The sequence below is a fragment of the Bemisia tabaci genome, chromosome 4 (assembly GCF_918797505.1).
Source record: "Bemisia tabaci chromosome 4, PGI_BMITA_v3".
NCBI classification, from domain to species: Eukaryota; Metazoa; Arthropoda; class Insecta; order Hemiptera; family Aleyrodidae; genus Bemisia; species Bemisia tabaci.
This window is the reverse complement of record NC_092796.1, coordinates 873,253-894,124: the sequence shown is the minus strand read 5'-3', so window position 1 is coordinate 894,124 and position 20,872 is coordinate 873,253. Positions and strand designations below refer to the sequence as shown.

General features: G+C 38.4%; 2 protein-coding genes across 8 annotated transcripts in view; one reads left to right on the top strand and one right to left on the bottom strand.

The window, feature by feature from the left end:
* Positions 1-115: 115 nt before the first annotated feature.
* Positions 116-10,484, top strand: LOC109031243 (uncharacterized). 6 transcript variants are annotated; one of them, XM_072299119.1, is made up of 3 exons: positions 116-397; positions 1,352-4,201; positions 9,197-10,484. In XM_072299119.1, exons 2-3 carry the CDS (start codon positions 4,148-4,150, stop codon positions 9,761-9,763), a joined length of 621 nt encoding a protein of 206 aa, XP_072155220.1. In that variant the 5' UTR covers positions 116-397; positions 1,352-4,147; the 3' UTR covers positions 9,764-10,484. The 6 variants fall into 6 exon arrangements, with proteins under 6 accessions (XP_072155220.1, XP_018898200.2, XP_072155219.1 ...); XM_019042655.2 differs by having other exon boundaries at positions 116-492; XM_072299118.1 differs by having other exon boundaries at positions 116-492; positions 1,332-4,201.
* A 613-nt stretch (positions 10,485-11,097) lies between these two features.
* LOC109031242 (uncharacterized) overlaps positions 11,098-20,872 on the bottom strand; it is a 196,079-nt gene continuing 186,304 nt past the window's right edge. For both annotated transcript variants that reach the window (XM_072299116.1, XM_019042652.2), the window contains 3 exons: positions 15,183-15,316; positions 12,534-12,738; positions 11,098-11,675 (listed from right to left, as the gene is read on the bottom strand). In XM_072299116.1, the coding sequence (XP_072155217.1) occupies positions 11,587-11,675; positions 12,534-12,738; positions 15,183-15,316 (428 nt within the window). In that variant the 3' untranslated portion in view covers positions 11,098-11,586. The remainder of the gene's footprint in view (positions 11,676-12,533; positions 12,739-15,182; positions 15,317-20,872) is intronic.

Below are 20,872 nucleotides of genomic sequence, written 5' to 3'. Positions count from 1 at the left end.
TAGGGCCCTCCCCCGGGCCGGCGCCGATAAGAAATCGTCAGAGAGAAAGAGAGAGGATAAATTGTGGGATAGAGAGAGAGGGAGAGAGCTAGAGAGGCCGTAAATCATCATCCACCTCCAACGAGACGAGAGGTTTCCTACCCAGACTGCCCATGTAAATAGGAAGATAATCTGGATTAACCGGATCGTAAATTTCTCGACTTTTATGACTCTTGTTATCTGTTACTTTGTCATCACTTCTCTGTTATGACGAAAACCTCAGACAGAGTTTTCTCCCTCAGTTTTGGAAATCTTCCTGGCCTCTAGATCGACGACCGTTGATGACGAATGTTTCCACGAATGATCCAAGTGCGTCCAGATCGGCCGAAGAAAGGATTGTCCATCGATATCGTGACTTGTGAGTGATCTTCCAGTACGTAAGAAAGTTAAGTCAAGTGATGGAGTTTGAAGTTCTCGTACAAATGACGAACAGGATGATGTCAACCATAGCAGGTACTCGTGTGTAACCTTGGATACTAACGAAGCTGATCATTTCATTATAGAGACTCGTGATAAAACAAAGACGATTACATCTAGGTAATCAGTCAAAATAAGTACCTACAGTAGTTTTTAAAAACGATCTTTCCATAAGTGCTTTAGTTGAATGCTTTTTTCAAAATTCAATGTTTTGAGTTCTGCTGAAAATTACTGAAGCATTGATTTGTTACAGCACCTTGAAATACAAGCGAAAGAATCATTAGTTCTGATAGTCTCATCTAAAATTGGCCATGAGATAGGGGGCTCAAAAATGTGTAATTTTTATTAAATAAACGGGACTAACGCGCACTTTTTCCTCGATATCTCGAAATGGCTGCAATGGAGTCCGATACCTGGTGACTTTAGAGTATGATATGTATGTTCTAAATTGCTTCCTTCATACGTAAGATACTTTTGTTATTCTTCTTTCTTAGCTGAAACAGACAGCGCAAAAAGGAACTCGTACCATCGTTCCGTACATTTAGAATTGAAGGACCTAGGTTTTGACTAGAATGAAACCTCTAAAATCCTTGGTGGCATAATAAAATGTAGCTCTTAAAATTTCCATTTATTTTCATAATTTTTCAAAGTTATTCACAGAGATCTTCAGAACCGATTTACGGAAAAAAAACTTCGGCCGTGGAAGCTGTACTTACGGGCTATATAAACATACCGTCCGCATTCCGGGCTCAGAGGCCCAAAGTTCCGGGCGTAGCACCCAGAGCATTCGAAGTTACGCCTCCAGTACCCGGAACATGCGGCCATGAGCCCGGAACGGAGGGTATGTCTATACCTGCCCGTAACTTTTTTTTCAGTGTTCTTCCGCTTTCTGCAGGTAATAATTGCTGAATAGTAACCTCCCTGCAAACACAAAATTGCCTACAAATCGGAATCTGGCCTAGAATTTTGTTATTACGATGCAGCCCTCTAGAAGAGCGAAGCAGACCTCAGGACCTGGACCTCGTAGTTGTCGGACAGGCAATCCCAAATGGACACATTTTGCAAAAAGGAACTGCTATATTCTGGCACATCTATAGGATCACCTACTTGTACAAGGAAACTAATTGCACATATATTGTCTCTGAATTGGGTCAGAGGTAGTATAGTAGGCAGTTTGTCACTGCAAATTTCAGGGTAATTTTTGTCACGCGTCACGTTCAATGAATGATATGCTAAACCTTACCCACGTACGATACGATCACGTGACAATTCATTCTTATCGCTTCAATGGCAAGCTTTTCATGCATGGCCAAGTTTTATTGCTTTTCATTTCGTACTTTCAAGGACCCGGTTCTTCAGCGATTTGCTGTGTGCTAACTTTGGCTCGTCTTGTTCATTTTTTATGACTTCTTTGCATAGGTCACTATCTTCGCACACGCTTGGCTTAAAATCGTTTGCATGTCACTATTGAGTGTCTCCGAAGTTTAATTATGAGGGCGAGGGGCGATGGAGGGCGTCCCATTCCTCATGAGACAAAAAAAAAAAAAAAAAAAAAAAAAAAAAAAAAAAAAAACCGTGGCTCTACGAGTTAACGTGTGATTTCGAAAACGTTTCAAGGAAAAGAGTTTAATTTCGTCTATTCTTCCTCTTCTTTTTTATCTTTAGGAGGAATTCGAGAGGACTAATGGGAAGAAAGGGGGTGATTTTAAATGAGAGGAATGGTTGTGGTAAAAACTTAAGAGAAGAAGAGTTAGTTCAATTTGGTTCACAGTGTTGAGATACTGGGCATTTTTGACGATAGAAGTGAGAGAAATGTATGGATCCATAATTGAATCAGTGAGAATGGAAACGCACAAACTCGGACACCTAAAAATGCCCAAATGCCATTAAAGGTGCATAACTTTCACGAAAGTCATTGGAGATGGCATCTTTATGTCAACCTGAATCATTAAAGTACGTGCTTGTCCTTTGGCACCGACAAGTTTTTTCCTTCGACCAACTTTTTTACCTCTCGTACCAGTTTTTGTGCCTCTTAAATATTTTATTTTTTCGAGTTGGTGTGGTTTTATTATCAGTGATTCGATTACCATCAATTTTTAACTTGATTGAATGCGATATTTTGTGAGAGAGAAGGAAAGAAAGAGCTAGGTGAAGACGCTTAAGAATCTGGATGAAGTTATTCGCATTGTAAGTTTTCTTGTTTCTATTCTTTTAATAAAGGATGGGCGTTAACATATGAGGGGTTTGGAACACAAGGGGGACTAGTGCAGCTTTTGAAGAAGTGACACGATAATGATTTCAACTAAAACTAGACTTAAAATGGACGTAATTCTGTCAAACGGAACGAGAGACAGGTGGAAAAGACGGGATGTGCTCGTTAGTCGAGGGCCATAAATTATATTGTAATTTTGAAACTTAAAACACATGTTTCTTAAAGTAGCAAAAATTACAATAATCCCACATCTCCTCCAAGCCCCTAGTGTATGCTTGCGCAACTAGGACCATTTTTGTTAAAACTTTCCTCGGGAGAGCCCATCCTCCGTTGTTGAGTCGGGGCTATTTTGCTCCCTCTAAAGCTGTAACATTAATTCATAGGAATTTTATTGGGTCTCTATGAAGTAAAGATAAGAGAGAAAAAATAAAACCAAAACGTGATTGCTGTATTTCGGAATGAATGATCACCTTTTCTTTAATGTTTTTTTTAAACCAAGCAACATTTTTTCATCCCCCTAGAGACTTCTATCACAAAGTACAGAACTGTAATGTTTAGTTTTACTTAAAAAACTTCGTTTGTGCCATGTATGTATTTTATGTAAAAATAAATTTAGAGCAACAACAATAATCATGTCTCACAAGATTGGCAACTGCGCCAATTCATTCAAGATCTTGTCAATCATAATCATCAATATGAAATATGCCTTTGACGCAAAAATTAAAAAATTATCCATTGCGTGCCAGTCGAGTGCTGACGAGACGTTAACATGCTTTTAAAATTGTGCGTCAAGCAGAATAGGAACGTCAGAGCATCTAGTTGAAGAATTAAAGTCCGTTTAACTCAAATTACACATTGTTGTCGTGTATTGGAATACTTATAGTACCAAGAAGGTACCTTGCAATTACTTACGCGTGCAAAAAGACCTTTAAGGAGGCTTTTCAATTTACACTTTAATTTTGTCCCCGAAAAGGACATTTATGCAGCTTCAATTCTACTGTTGAAGGGCAAACTACAAAATCGAAGGCTTTGCGCGCGTAAAGTTAGTTATTGAAGTCAAGAGTAAAATTATTTCATAGTTTCAATGAGCGATAAGAATTGCAATCGTTTTGAAACATTGTAATGCCTACAACAAGTTTTTGAACTTTCAACTTTTGTTTGTGTACATTGAGAGTTTATTGGAGAAATATGCAAATATGAAGTACTCTCTCACAAAGTATCATGAAAAAGACACGGATGTTGTGTTCTTTTCTGACAACTGTTGTTAATCTGTTCTTAGTGAGTACTAAGAACACATGTTTGACAACATTGTCGCTTTTTAAAGCTTTGCGAAAAAAAATCTTTTTTAATTTAAAGATTTTAAATTAAAGGTAAAATTAAACTGAGAGTGACGGCAGTTATGCACGCAAACTTTTCTTTAAAAGCCATAGGCTTGTCATCCGTACCGTCAGTCTGTGTGGTGGTATTTGAATCTCAGGCATGGTTGTTCACGCAAACTATTCCCCCTTATTCTGCTTCTTGCTCGGGCTTGTGGTACGTTCATTTCCATCATTTTCTTGCACTAGAGCTGCTATTCCGGACGGTCCCAGCTGGGGAGTATCAATGCAGCATGTTACATTGTAGAGACCGCGCGTTGGTTGATGGGAATCGGCGCCATTTTCGGCTATGTTCCTTGTCATGACTTTATTTTATTGCATACTGTTTTATTGTTAGTCAATGCTATGTTGTGTATTGTATTTTTGGAATCATGGTGATACAGTCAACAATTCAAAACTTGTTTGTGCTTTTATCTCGTGATGGAAAAAATGTACTTTACGTTCAAAATTTGAAAATTTGAATTTTAAAGTTTTCGCGGTTAAGGAAGCTTTAACCACTGGGTTGGAGCTTCCTAGTCATTTACTCGATATCAGCTGATAGCAAACAAAGGTTACCAGGGAAACCGTAAACGTCTAACAACTATCGTGGCCATTGGGGCGATTATTGAAATGATATCGACTGTATGTCGCCGCTTACGACAGGACATAGCCCTATCTTAACTGTGTAATATATCGCAATTCGATATTGTTTTGATTTTTAAAAGGAGCAATTCATTCATACAGTTCCGATTAGTTTTGGCGAACGGGCCCTTAGCCTTAGACGTAACCAAACGCGGAAATAGATTGTAGGAAAATTTTGCTCGTAACTCGTAAAATTTTTACCCTAGATGTCTTCCATTCCGGGAACATATTTATTGAAAACGGCGACTTTTTCAACAGTCCTATTTTTATCTACAACATCTAAGTGGCCCTTCATAATCATTTAATTTTGGCCCCTGGCCAGAAAAAGGTTCGGAAATTGCAGTGATTTTGCCGAAAATGCTGAAGTAAGTAAATTTGGGCATTTTTTTTCCTTCTTCAAACTCTGTGGAGAAGCACTTCTCCTCCAGTACATCTATTTTTTTACTTATCTCTCGCAAGGTACATTTACAGAAGGTGTGTTCCAGTATTAACAGTTCAGATTCGTTGTTTTTTTATTATAACGCTTATTTCGGAAAGCAATTATTACATTGTTCAATTCTACTGACTTTCAACACTCGATTATACTCCCGGCAAATTCTGCAGCAGCGTTTCAAATGTTGACTCTAATGCTTCCAACAGCCATCCGATGTCTAAGAGTTTATTCCTAGATTTAGGGATTTTCCGGAATTTCCAGGGATTTAGGGATTTTTCAGGAAATCTAGGGATTTTTTTTTGATGAGGTAAAGTTACCAAAAATCAACTTTTTAACCTCAATTCTAGCTTCGACAATCGAAAACATTTTTTCATCTATATTTTGTAGGCCTTTTTGGCAACACTATTTTCCCCGCAAATAAGCCGGAAATTAAAACGATTGCGTCCTTCGATGTACTTGACATTCAACTGCATTCAACCTGTTAATAATAAGAAATCAACTAATATTCTTTCATTTTATTGGTCTGGATTAGCACTGCTTTCAGAGAGCGCCAAAATTCAAACGAGCCAATCAGATTTAAATATTGCAAATCGCTACATCGAATGACATCATGATTCTTCATAAAAAAATGGCGCTTTTTGCAAAATCTAGGGATTTTTTAAGTATATTTGAGCAAATCTGGGGATTTAGGGATTTTTAGCGAAATCTAGGCATTTTTTTTCTTCCCCGCTAGGGATTTAATATCGGAAGACTGGCTTCCAGTATCGTAGCGTTGATCGTCGCTGATGTCGAAATGGAACCTAATGCCGGACTTACTGTAACACCTCCATTCCTCAATTCCGGTGAGGAATACGTCTCTACCCTTAACTCAATATAAATATACAAATTGATAAGTGAGTGCTTTAGTCTCCTGAAAACAGAATTGCGAAACTTAAAATTGGAGAAAAATGATGAGTAAATGAAAAAATGGAACCAATTGATGGGATATGTCGCATGCCATTCTGACACAAAATATGGCGTCTATCGAATCACCTTAACTAAATAAAATAACCAAATTTTCAACTCTCAAACTATCAACTATCAACTATCAAAATTCAAACTATCAAAATTTCCAACAATGACAAAAATGATTGTAATATACCTATAATGTAATGAAATATACACGCTCTAATCATTTAATTTGTATTACCTTTATGTTATGTACCTACATGTTATACTATTTTTATAATAAATTTTGCCAACATGCTTTTCAATTCAGTCTACAACATTTCATTCCGACGTGGCAATAATGATTTATAATGCCCCTAAACATTAAAATGAATTACAATAGTAATGCCGCATTATAATGTCGTATTATACATCGCAACGATTCATGTCCTACTGATTATTGATTATTGTAAGATGAATTCTGTTTTCTCTGATTGTATGTTTCATACGTGCGAAGCAAGTACGGGTCACTAGAAACGTGGTTCGTACGGGTGGCTGATGAAATTGATCTTCGAATACCTTTTGATGAGCTAGGGAAATGGAACCATCTGCATCTCATGGACAATAAATAGTTGCCGTAATTAAGGTCATCCCGTGATTAAGGTGCCGTGATTTAAGTCATAAATTCTTCATCTAATTCTTGATTCATCTCCAAAATGTCTGCTAAAGCTTTCATGCGCTTCTCCTTGTATGCATGAATGAGCAAATTGGGTATCGAACAAGCGGACACTTTTTGAAAATTTAGATGATTCTGGACAATATCGTACAGAAGTCCACGAGCTGCAGATAGAACCATTACCTCTAGCTCATCAAAAGTTATTCGAAGATCATTCAACAACCTCTTTGACAAGTTGCAAAAACTTTTCGTTAACAATAGTGTCACACGGTACTAGGAATATTTACTATTTAACGAACCTTATATTTCCCTGACTCAGTCCTAAATTATAGAAGTATGCGTTACTTTTCCAGCAATCCAAAAAAACAATTATACAAAAAACCAATACCTACACTTTCAGATATAAAAATGCAAATTTTTTGCAGCCTCGCTAAACGACTTATCAACCAGAGATTTTTTAGGAAGCGGACCTCCAAAGAGCTTTCAAAATTAAAAGTATACAACAAGTGATAATGCCATGTATTCGCCATATCAAAGCCCAATACACATTTATACACCGGCTACGTAAATCTGCTAAGTTACAAAACATGAATCGACAGTTGTCGGATTGTACATCAATGACAAAATGTGTCTAGGCCCTCATTCTTGACTACAACTACTGCCCCCAGAGCCGCTCTCCGACGCCAATGCGTTGGAGCTTCCTGTATACTTCAAACGCAAGACTCTTGCTTTAAGAGCAGCGGCAATAAGTCTGGCAATGTCGCGTAATTTAAGAATACATCGCAGTCAATTAATTATTTAAAACTAGATATATCGCCTGTGAAAAGTGTTCTTTTGCTTCCTTAAACTTGTCACTATTATAATATCGACATAATTTAATTATCTTCCATAAATAGTGGATGGAAATTGTGGAAATATTTAAAAGCACTGTAAAACAACATGCATATCCATCATTAAACATAATATAGCTCCGAATAGTACTTGAGCCCAGCATTTAGGCCGCAAAATAGGATTGTTGCAAACGTTTGCTAAACCAAAAAGGTGCTTTTTTCTTTAATAAAAAAATAAATAGCTTTGAATCAATAATGGGCCCATCATATAATTCGAAAACTCAATACCTTTTTCAAGCTTTGATTAAAAAATTGTGTGACGGCGAAAACATACATCATTGGAATAATTTGTTATAAAATAGCCACCGTCATGTGACACAATTTCTATACTAGAAAAAAACGACGAAGTCTTTTTACTTATGAATTTTAACTTGAAAAACTGATGGAAGAGAAGCTTTCATGATGTATAAATGTTGGTTTTTATAGCTGAAACACCACCGCACAAGACGGCGGTCATTTTGAGTATTGCGTGGAGTTGTGAAAACGAGATGGCTCACTTTGTATCGAATTACGCCTATGCTGTGGTACTCGTGGGATAAATTGAAGTGGGAGGCTCAAATGGGCCTGTTGCAAACTTTTGCTAGAGCAAAAATAAGAGTTGTTTCCTACATAAAATGCCTCAAAAATCACGATGTGCGCATCGGCAAAGTCTGAAATGCACTCATAACTTCACAATCTGCGTAAGAAATTTGCGTTTTTTTTAGCTTCCCGCTTCAAAAACGATACTACGGCACAGGTGAACATTTTGTTAGAAGAGTCGCTCTATCGTCGGCAATATTCATCATGGCCGACGCTTGCGCAGTTCCGCGCGTATTTTAAGGAGAGTTCAAGGTCAATCAAGGCGAGTGAGGAAAATATGAACGTAAACACGCCGATTGTTATCTAGTCTAATCCTGTTCAGGTGTTATCTCGTCCCATCACAGGTGTTTTGGCGGATTGTCGTCGGCCATGATGAGTATTGCCGACGATGGAACGACTCCTCTAACAAAATGTTCACCTGTGCCGTAGTATCGTTTTTGAAGCGGGAAGCTCAAAAAACCGCAAATTTCTTACGCAGATTGTGAAGTTATGAGTGCATTTCAGACTTTGCCGATGCGCTCATCGTGATTTTTGAGGCATTATCTATAAGAAACAACTCTTATTTTTGCTCTAGCAAAAGTTTGCAACAGGCCCATTTGAGCAAATATCTTATACAGGTTGTGAAGAGGTATAAATAGTTACGGACATTTTCAATGTCCTCAACGCGATTTTTCAACCATTTTCGAGGAGAGACCACTTTCCTTTTTGATTTAGAAAATTTGCGTGAGACCCACTCTACATTATAATTTATAAATGGACCGCGTTAAGCAGAAAGGAACCAAGCCACATCAGCTATTGCCATTTAACTGGGCAATTTAATGTTTTACATGAAAACGGTTGTGTGGACTCTTGGGCAAATTTCAGAGAATTCTCTGCATAGTGCGAAGCAAAGTCCCTACAAATTTCAAAAGAATATTCACACAAACGTTCTTTTCTAAAAAATCAAATTGCCCACTTAAATTTGGTAATAGTTGATGTGGCTTGGTTCCTTTCTTTTTAACGCGGTCGAAATTCAACTTTCCTCAGGCATTCGGTCATGCAACGTCTGTGACACTGAAACAAGCCAGCATCGCGATGAAGGCTCCCATTGCTCTCCCTCCTAACGACATGGTACCAATTGACAGCAGCAACCCTTCTGACCTAGGGGAAACCCCCGATGAAGAACCTACCCTTCTTGGCAGAACCATCACCTTCGACAACAACGTCTTCAACAACGGGCCAGACGAAGACGGACACACGAGCTTCCTGAGAAATGTCAACGGTGTCACCATGAGCTCCCCGGGTTCCACGCTGAGGGGCAAACGGATTATTCGCAACCCCACCGTTAACATCCACGATGGTTGGAGAGCGGTCAACAGCAATCAGGTCATCACTGGGGACGCCAATCACGGCTTCAACGATGACGATGACGAGGAAGTGGTCATGAAGGCCAAAGGACGAAGATCAGTCAGCAATAAAAATAACGTTTATAACAGGTATGATAACGGACAACACATCGGTGCTAATCCCCAGGGCAAGGGACGGAAGCCGCGTGGAGGGACCCCCAGGAGAGTGAGATCACCGGGGAGACAAAAGAGCCTCCACCGCTGGTGATCCTCCGATTTCGGATCAAATCAGAGGTGGATCCAGCAATTTGGCAACGCCGGATCCCCTCCGTCTAAACCTATGTTAAATAATCGATTCTTGTCAGAGCACCTGGCCCCACTAAGAATCGGTACATTTCCATTCGTTTAAATGGAGGAAAACAATGTTGCCAATTTGCGCTGGATCCGCTAATGGATCAAATATATGGAACCACGGATACTGTGTCACGGTTAAGGAATTCATCAATCACTCCCAAAACTGAGCAAAGAAAATATTTAATTCATTAGGTAATCAAACATTCAAAGAGGTTTTTCTTTAAAAGATATTCAAACAATGAACAGATACATAAAATATATTAACAATAAAACATTGTCTCTCGTGTCGTCATTCCGCACATTCTCGTTCGAAGCATAAAATAATGAAATGCTGTCAATTAGTTCTTTGCGCGTCTTGAAAAATGGATGCCTGCGGGATTATGAGAACTTAATTATTTGCACATTGTTTTAAGAGGTTTTATGAGGTTTTCCCTCTTAAAACCGGGACGTGAACTTAAGAAAACTCTCCGTACGACAGACATTTTCTTGCTTTGAATTGTTTATTAACAAGGCAGATGAATATTTAAAATTGACGATAATGACCTGTCCTTGAATCCCTGTAAAATTTAACTGATGGATGGACTGGTCAGTGACAAAAAAACTCTCAAAAAACCAATGAGGCATGCAGTAAGAAGTTGGGTATCTGAAGTATATTTTTTCGGTTGTTGAAGTTAAGCACACATACGCTTCACTAATATGTCAATTTTATACTAGCTATAAAATCTCGTATTGATGGCGGTAAATAAGACGCATTTTAAAAAAAAACGGTGTACCGGCATTGCGGAGTTTTGAAAAAAAGATATTGTAAAGGCAATAGCCTAGAGCTGCTTACGTACGTGAGACACGGAAATTGGAATGAATTTAGGCATATTAAGTACAGAGGACGAATGGTAAGAGAGAGTACTCGAAAAAACCACCCAAAATTCCATTCAAAGCCAGTGGCAGTTAGGGCTTTTTACTCTCCTGAGGATAGACTCATTTTGCGTCATCTAGTTTTCATTTGGGCCAAATTTTGAAATAAGAAATTACAATTTTTGGCTCACATATAAAAACAATTATTTGCATAGGGAGGTAAAGGGCACGTATGTTGTCGCTACAATGAACTAGAAATTGTAGCTCCTAATCTTAAAATGTAGGCCAATTAGAGCAGTATTATCTGACACAAATCTATCAACATGGTATCCCTATTGTTCCACATTATCATGTTTTCCCTAAATTTTCAACCGAGAGAAAACACTTTATTTATTCCAGATCGAGTTATTCTTTCCGTTTATATCTCCGTTGATAGTATAGGTCTTGGGAATGCAATTTTGGACTGAATTACCTTCCAAACTCCAAAAATAAAATCCTTGAAACAAGTAGGTTCTTCCTTTGGGTCTGTCAATGCAGATATCCTTATTTTGCAGTAATGCGTCTAGTTTTTATAGAGGCAAACATGTTTATACTTCTTCGAGAGAGGAGGATCACCCTAACTTACATGCAAAAAGCGCATTTGCCGTATAATTCAATTCTTAATACACTGACATCACTTGGGCGTTGCTGCCATTGTCCTTGTGTTAGTTTTCTTTAGTTGTAGAAGAATCAATATATTACAATATTTACACGTTATAGATACAGATACATACTAATAGCTAAAGTAATTATCACAGTTTTTGAGAAAAATAGCTAGTTCGGGCATGACTTTTTAGGCGGTTAGACGACATTGCACTGCATGTCTAAATCAGCTTCAGACATGAGCTATCTCCAAAGGGATAATAACACCATTACTTGACTGAGGTAGAACACTTTCGGAAGTCTTTGCGTTTTCAAGCATCCTGATCGCATGACTGAAACAAAAAACACATATTCTTCGTCAGAAAAACACATTTTCTTCTCAATGAATATTTTAAATGCGCTTTTAGCTCTGAATTTTTGATGAATTGTTTGTATCGGTGAAGACCGGAATAAACTGTAAGCTTCAGCACTAAAACATGTTACAGGTTAGAACGCTCAATTTACAGGCTACTTATACACATAGTTTTTGTATATCGACAAACATGAGCCCTCGAGATTTCCGTATTCGTCGTTTCTTTTTCCACTAAAATTTATTATTTTGTAGCTCGTACAAAATAAGGCTTTGAATTGTTCTACGCTTTAAGCTGTTCCGTTGTTCGCAAAGAATTTCAAGAGGATATTTATGTAAATCCTTGGTGGTGGGGGGGGGGGGGAGAACGATTTTGGATTTTAAAATAAATCGAACGGACAGCTCATCAGCTCAATTTAATTTTGAACTTTCTTTATGACCAATGTATACGGACTTCCCATTATATTTTATTACATGTCAATAATCATTAATTTTTTTCATTGCAAGCAGTGATGATTATTCGCAACTGTCCAATTCTTTAGAATACTGCATGCACTTTTTTAGAAACAAAATCAGGAAAAATTGTACGAAACGGTTCAAATGCTCCGAAACTAGAGATTCCTCATTTTTCGTCTCTGTTGAAGACTGCGTTTTGGTTTCACTGCACAAAGTCCTCTGCAAGTTAAATTATTTGGAATTTTATTTGAAATAAATAAAAACATGGAGGAAAGGAAAGAAATGATGATCCTCAAATATAAAGCGCCTTCGTAAAGAGTTAAAGTAAAAATAATTAATCAAGAAAGGATGTAGGAAGGAAGACGGGCTCAGAGGGGACTGTTACCTCTCTCAGGAACGGGTTGGTGCGGGCTATTCGACAACCGAATTTCTACTGTTTTTTGGTATAGAGGTGTGACTACGGCGCTGCATTTCAGCGTGAACGTTCCCTTGTAAAAATGGCTGGGATCTAGTTGCATCGAAAGATTGATTATATTTTCAACAAGCTCGTCTCCTTCGTCTGAAAGAGGCTCTCTTTCTTCTTGAAGAATCTGAAACGGAAATTGAATTCAAATAACGAGGAGACTTTAAATTGAACTAACAAGTGAATATAAACTCGCTGATAAAGCTCCTTCAAAATGAACGAACGCAACAAGCAGGGCTGCAAATTTATTGAATCCCACCATTATATGACATAACTAGCGACTGAGAAAAGAAAATTATCCACGGAGAACTGGTGACTATTAAGCACTGCCAAAAATTCTGCCTGAAGAAAAATTGTTTGAATATATGATCTTAAAATATGATATGTATTCCTGCAAAATTAATGGATCGAATGAATATTTGATAATCATCTTTTTACGAGGGACTTTCTGAAAGTCTATCCTGGTACTTTATATTTTGCGACCGAATAAAGATAAATTATTAAAGCAGTAAAAGATGTGAAAGAATCTGCCAAGAGGATCACAGGAAAACTCAATTATCCTGAAAACACGTACCATTGTATCATGGTTTCCCATCCCCCCCCACCCCTTCAAAAAAAGTGCGAAGAATAATAAGAAAAATGATTATTTGATTTTGATACTCGTATCCTCAGCTTCAAATGGTATTGGTTTCACATTTCTGATGGACCGGTTAGCCCCCCCCCCCCCAAAAAAAAAGAAATTTCAGGTTAAATGTCAATAATTTGCTTCGGCAGCGTTTGCTCATCTTTAAACTCGATGTCAGATTGCATACACTTAGAAGTAGTGTCCATACGTGTCAGTAATATTATGTTTATAGACTTAAAGCGCAAAATATCGATAAGTATATTTATGACGTGTCATTGAAGATAAATAAAGAAAATGGACCACTAGACAAGGTACAAATTTAAGCAATCTGATACATGTTTCTTAACCAAAATTTCACGTAAAACACGATTCTTACAACAAAAATTATTGAAATCAACTTTTAACGAAGATATTAACGTTTTTATTACACATTGGTTACGAGGAATTTGAACTGCCCGCTCACAAGAAACTCAAAACTCTACGTGAGTCAAATCGCGCACTACAACGGTTTCAGCAAGCTTCTCAATCGAGCAATGTTCATTTCCCACCATATGTTGTTCAAACTATAAGCAATTTGTAATAGCTGAGCCAAAGCGTCAAGATCGAGGTTGCCAGATTTTTATATCGCAAGGACTGTCATGATAACGTTTAGCGCTCGATGTGAATCACGTAGAGCATTGAGTTTTCATGAGCGGATGGTCTGAGTTCACGCATTAAGAATCATTAAATATCTTCGTAAGGTATTGATTACGGTAATTTTCGTTGAACGTATCGTGTTCTGCGTGAATTAAGAAACATGTGTGAGAATGCTGAAACTCGTACCTTGTCTAATGGTCCATTACGTAATAGGGGATTCTTGCGTCAAAGAGATTCAAGGTGCGCCGAGATGTGAAGACGTGATTTGGATCTTGTAAATGAATCTAATTTTTAACAGGTTAAACAAAGATATCCAAACAATGTACCTATAAAGACTAAGGATAAGAAATTTAAAAAAAATGCCAATACCTTTTCTCTGCTGATTATTTGCATTTGAGGCAAAACGTAAGAAACTTTGGTTCGATATGCTAACACACCTGAGAGCTTGGCCCGCGGCGACAGTAAGTGGTATCAATTAAACTGAATTGTTTCACAATTCTGTCATCCAACGATCACATTAAACTATGCGGATCCTTCAAAGGGAAACGTATGCTTAATTCGTGGTCATTAAGCACTTTCATTCATCTGTTTAAGCATCGAAGATATGAAATAGCGGTCTAAATAGCGCATCCACCAAGCGGTCTAAATAGCGCATCCACCAACTTGGTGGATGCGCTATTTAGACCGCTATTTCATATCTTCGGTCTTGGTGGCACCAAGACCGCTGGAGGGAATGTCCTCCTTGTTGCAGTCAAGCATTTTGAAGGAGCTTTATCCGCAAGTTCAATACATTAACCGCGCTCATCAGAGAAGAACCATGCACACCCGCAATTTGGCAAAGTTTATCCCGCCTCATACACGAAACATCAGGCGTGTTGCTTACTTCTCTGATTTGTCAAACTGAGTCGAGCACTAGTTGCATGGTCTCATCAATTTACATAAACAATTTCCCCCTTTTTTTAAATGACGCAACATTTTAAAAACGCTCGTTCCTGCAGGAATGCTGCTGGCGCCGTTACTGCGATCAAGAGTGCTTTGACCGATATACTCCTCGCTCACAACGTGCACCAAGAAAACCTAAAGTTCCTTATGTCTTTTTTGTCTATTGTTTTGTCTATCAATTTCAAAAATCAGCCCACTGGGCCAAACATCTTTGCAGGAGAGAGAAATATGTGTGCAAATTAAACCGACGGTGAATCGGCGATTCGATATGAAATACACGGCGAAATCGAATTTCCGCAGAGGGAGCGCACGGAGTCATGGACCCTCTGTCTCATCCTCTGCTCTGAAAAGATCCGCTATTGCCTTACCGATCTATTGTTAAGATAAAACGCCATAGAGGCACCAGGCTTCGACGGTGGGCAGGTACAATTAGCTATAAGGTAGTCTCCTGGGAAATATCTGTTATGTTCCGTCCGGATGACTGGATCTTCCTCAGGCAACTCTGCAACAAATAAATCGATACATTATAAAAAGATTCTTCAAAATTGTTACAAACGGCACAGGCACACCCTTTCGCGCTCACACCGAAAATAAAAGATGCTGAAGTAACAACATTGTGCGTCAACTCTTGAATGTTGCTATGAACATTTTGGCTGCAGCAATTTTTTTTTACTTTCGGTACATTTAGTAGTTATGGAATGAGGTTGATTCATAGTATCAGGGTTTATACCCCCATTAGGTTAAGTTTTTCGATTCAAACATTTCATTGATCAATTGAAAACCGTAAAACATTGACCAGATGCCATTTTGAGTCGGCGATAGACGCAGATCTACAGTCTGGGTTCAAACACGGTAAATTTATGCGCTCCCTGACAATGTATCCCAAGAGACACATTGCCATTTGAAAAAAAAAAAAAAAAAAAAAAAAAAAAAAAAAAAAAAACCTGCAATCCGTGCCGAACTCTAACGTTCTGCTGCTAGTTTTTTGGGGGCGGGGGGGGGGGGGGGTGAAGGAGGAGGGAGAGATGCTCCAAAATTAGTCCCTTTTAACCGAAAAATTTCAAGTCCTCAACTAAATTTAAAAAAAAAAACTTGACTGGCCAAATGCGCTGTAGAAAACTAATGCTGCAGTTATTCGAGAGCCCTTTCTAGTTGAATGACAAGATGTTTAAAAATGGTCCGACTTTTTAACAGGAGATCAGTTCATTACAAACGTGTTGACAAAGTTACATGCGTAACTCTGTTTGCGTTGATGACGAAACTGCCCCATTCACATCTAAGAATATTCATATTTACGATAAATGAATTGCTCTCCAATGTTTACTGATTGAAAGAAAAAAAAAATACAGTTAACCGATTTTCACTCTTTAGTTGAGCTAATTGCTGATCGCCTCTTTGATACCCACGTAAATGACTTCCTCGATTCGTTTTACTTTTGATGCATGAGAGCCTTACAGCATTATTTTGCCTGTCATTACATGAAGAATTGAGTGCGGTTTTTATTGTTTATATATCACTATAAAGTTGTTATTTCTCGGGCAGTTTCCAACCCCCGAGTGTGCCGCGAATACGGCAAGTTCGGACGATACACAATGAAACAACTTTGATAAAGTCACGAAGCGTATGTTTACTATGTAAGCAACAGCTTTAAGTTCAGACTTGAGCGCAAGTTTCAGGTTATTTTATGGCCGGATGCAATAACAGGTACTGGCTATTTCTCCCCACTCATGGCCTTTGGTCTTATCCTGCTTTTAATCTCGACTCGAAGCAAACGGAAACTTTAACTCAAAGAGATTTAGTCTTTCACACGTTGTTACCGTGGATGTGTGAGTTGGCGCCAAAAACCCATACTTCGATCCAGTGGCGAATTTTCCAAGTTGGCAACATTAGCTGAGCAAAATTTCTCGGGAAGGGATCAAGTTTCATCTCCTGTTGCCAAATTTTATCTCATACTTTCCTCGTCGATTAGAGAATGGTGGCTCCGATTTGTTTGACAGTTTCAAGGAATTTCCTCTCCAAAACACATTCCATGAGATTTTTAGGATAATCTAGAAATTAATGTTTCTGGAGAAATGTTCCATCGTGAATAAAAGTAAAATGAACAAGTTGGTTTTTGCAATCGCTAGCGATAGCAATATTCGTCATGGGAACTTTTGCTTCTGGGATATGAAAATTTTAAGGTACAGTTCGTTTGTAGTATCTTCAGAATTGAAGGGGCTATGTAATTTTGTGTCGACATCTCTTTTTTAACATTTTTAATTTTTTTTCTTTGCATACAAGAAAACTGTTATTTACCAATTATTTATTTTCGTTGGATTATGTATGGTTTTTGGAAGTTAACGCATTTAACTTTCAGTTTCGTTTTTTCGGCGTAAAGTATGATATTTTTACTCTACGCATATGCCCGAATACGCATCATAACGACGGTGAAACTACCAAACCACGTATCTCGTTTGCGGTGTTTAAAAATCTCCGCTCACATTTTATTTTTTGAAGTAGACCAAATCAATATCATTCCTTGAAATTTTCACAGAATTTTCTCCGCACGAAGAGGAAAAATCACGGAAATTTTCAAGACTGGACGTTAGTAGCTTTTCATTTAAAAAATAAAGTATGACAGGAAGTCTGCGACGTCGCAAACCGAGATACGTGGTTTGGTAGTTTCACCGTCGATAAGTGACCTATGTGCTTCCTAAGTTGCCATTTTTTTCATTCAAATAGATGTAACCGAAATGTTAGATGTGTACTACCTATACTACTTTCATGTCATTGCTTTATTTATTTATTTACTTTTTGCGTAGGTATAAATTGTTATTTTTTGCTGAATTTTGGACTATAAATATAGATTGCTTAAACGGACATAAACAATCAGCATACATTCGTGGGGACGAGACCCGAAGATGAAAATGTTGTTAACTTTCAGGAATCCTCACTGCTTCTATCGCAATGTGCGCCAGGGGTGGCAATTTCAAACTGAATGTTTAGATTAATTTCTGCGGCATCCGCTACAAATCAGATGTATTTTTTTTTCTTTCAAATCTGAGAAACGTCGATGGTAACGGAGGGCCCTTTATAAATGATATCAGTATCCAAGTAAGAAGGGGGCTAAAAAAATTGTCTGATATATACCTGACAAAGGGGGATTACATGAAAACTACAGCTGACGTTAAGCTTTCGGTTAACATAAAAGATGCCCCGAACCTTTGAAGATTGAAATTTTGGAAAAATAATACAGATAGAGGGGGGGGGGGAAGGTGAGATTTCACTCCTTTCCGTTCCTTAAAGTAGTTGGCGACGCTGCAGATTAATTCCATCTTACGTGTCTTATCTCAGTGTGCTCAACTTTTCAAAAACGAGAGGGGAAGGGGAGATGTTAGAGATCCAGGTATCGAAGGCCAAAGTGAAGTCAAACAATTTTGGAGGAAACCAGACTGAATCAGACTGCTTTCAGAAACAAAGCTACAAGCTCAGTTGAAGCACATTGCACAGAGAAAACGCACGAGGAAAGATCATTTGAGCCTGGGACGTTGAGATGCAAGTCAATCTTTTCCTCTCCTCAATTTTTTCATCAATAAAAGTCAGCAATTGAGAGTAAGGCCAATGGAGACATTATAATTTCATAATTTCATACGTAGATTAAGTTAAGGCTAATAAAAGCGAGTCACAAAGCGGAGCACTAATTGAATAGGTGCGCAGCGGGTTGCCGTGTCCAAATGCATGCCCGAGGAGGTTGGAAAATATTCACATCGAAACTTTAGGAGTGATAAAACGGTGCATGAATTTATTTGGACGTATTTCTGCCAAACGGAACTATGTGCATTAAGACATGACCCCTGAGACCCATAAGAATATATGCGTAACAGGGCTCACGTCATAATACACATAGTTCCGTTTGGTAGAAATACGTCCATTTAATATCAGGCATCGTTCTCCTGAAAAAGGACACGACTTCATTTCCACGCGCGCCCTGGAAAGCATTTAACTGTATGAAGAAAAGGCTCAGATTATGTGCAGAACCGCTCTTTGATCAGCTAAGCGGCGAAGCACGAGGTCCCGGGATCAAAGGGCAATCTCTCAGGTATTTAGCAATAAAAGTATAACGCTCCAAACGCACGTATGAGGGATCTTTATGCGCCTTTGTAGTTCCTATTTGAAAGTAAAGGGAAAAATGCAGATCGTAAAAAGAGTCGATCTAATTATTAAGTTGTGTTGTCCCGTTTCTAATGATAGGGCCATGTAGCAGAGGCCACGACTGCCTTTCTCCTGACACAGATATATTTTTACTATGTTCTTCTCTGGGATCAATTTGAGTATTTAAATAGGGAGAGTATGGCTCTCTGTTTTATTTTACAGGAAATGTGTTCCGCTCACGACTGCTCGATAATTTATAAGCTCCTATGGCCGTGCGTGAAAAGAGCTATCTCTCTCAGAAGAAAATACTCCAGGCATACAGTCACCAACCCTCTCTTACCGGATTTCTGCAGTAGAGGACTCTGGCCTAATCATCATATTGTTAAGTCCGAAATTTAGCTAAACAGTTGTTGTTCCATGATTATTTGGATTACATTTTGCAAAATGGAACCAAGATCATTCCACTGTTGCTAAACTTGTGCACCTTGCATTCTTTGCAAAAGTAAAGTATTGAAATCATTGAAAAAATTTAATTTACCAAGGTAATTTTCGTCTTGAATTCATATTTTATTCGGAGCTAGAATAAAACTTGTTCAGATGATCAGCTAATATTTGCAAGGTAAAAGAGGTTGCACAATCTTAGCTATATTAGGATGGTCCTGGTTCCTTTATGCAAAATGCAATTCATTTGTCGATCGTTTGATAATCGACAGTATAATGCAGGAATGGAAATATCGTGTTGCGATATTGCAGAATGACTCATATTTTATTTTTTATATGGTAAATACTGAAAGCCCACTCTTGAATTCTTCTCTGCCTCAGGAATATTCTGAGAAAATTTCCAACGATAGCGTCGGTTTGCTCTCCTTTGATAAAGTAACACGAGAGCAGAGATTTTGAGACATCGCAAACGAGATGTTTGTCTCTGGAGTTTCATCGTCTACATGTACTTTATCAACATGTTCAAGGTGTTCCGCATAAGATTTCAATGAGATAACAAATCCAGTGGTGCTTCAGTTCCAACTTTTAACATTAAGTAGTGGTTCATTTAAAGACATCGTCATGCCCTCTTAGAATGGGTTACTGGGTCTAGAAGCGTTGAAGGTGCCAAAATGTGGCTCCTTAAAATGAATTCATGAAAAGTTGAGTCGGGCTCAATAATATGCTCCACCGTAACTCCACCCTTAAATTCCTCCTCGCCTTCCCAGTCCCGAACTCGTCATCCGAGTCAGATAGCGGAGAAAATGACGCAATATACGTGGAACGGTCGAGTAAATGAATCCGAGAAAGAATATCATCAAGGACAGAGCGACCGGCTAAAGTGGAATATAAACAGCGCAAACTTCATAAATTCCTCCTCTATTTATTCTGAGCGCTCCTCGCTTTCCCGAGAAGTACCAGTCACAGTTTATACACAAGAAATTTTTCTCCGGCTCGCAGCACATACGCCAACTTCTCATGCTGGCATAAAGTCGTAACTCAATTTTTGAGAGAGTCCTCGGTAGCGAGAATGTCTACAGCAACGGACAGGGCTTGTTTAAAAATGAACATGCGTTTTTACGTCGGTGGGTCGACGTTTTGTCCAGGCCGCCTGCACCAAAAGCCCCAGTCGAGTATGACGAAAGCTTCGCTTTTGCCGCCTGAATAAAGTTTTTTGTAGGCCGGATTAAAAATGTCGAGCCTTTGATGCAGGTCATGGTTGGGAACCGCGAGAACCGCGTTTCAAACGTTTACGTGTGCTAAGAAAAAGCAGCGTAAGAACATTCATTTTTGCCAAATTTACTTCAGTATATTAAGGATTTTTGTGAAAAATGATGTGATTATTTGAGAATTGTTTCCGCAATTTTCTCTAGTTTATTTGAAAATTTCGGGGAGCCATAATCTTAAAATTGATCAAAAAGAGGTTTTGTGCCGGATGAATTTTAAA

Coding starts and splice junctions, on each gene's coding strand:
- LOC109031243 (XM_072299119.1), top strand. CDS start 4,148: ATGGTTGTTCACGCAAACTATTCCCCCTTATTCTGCTTCTTGCTCGGG. Junction 4,202..9,196: donor GCTTCTTGCTCGGGCTTGTG/GTACGTTCATTT, acceptor AACTTTCCTCAG/GCATTCGGTCATGCAACGTC.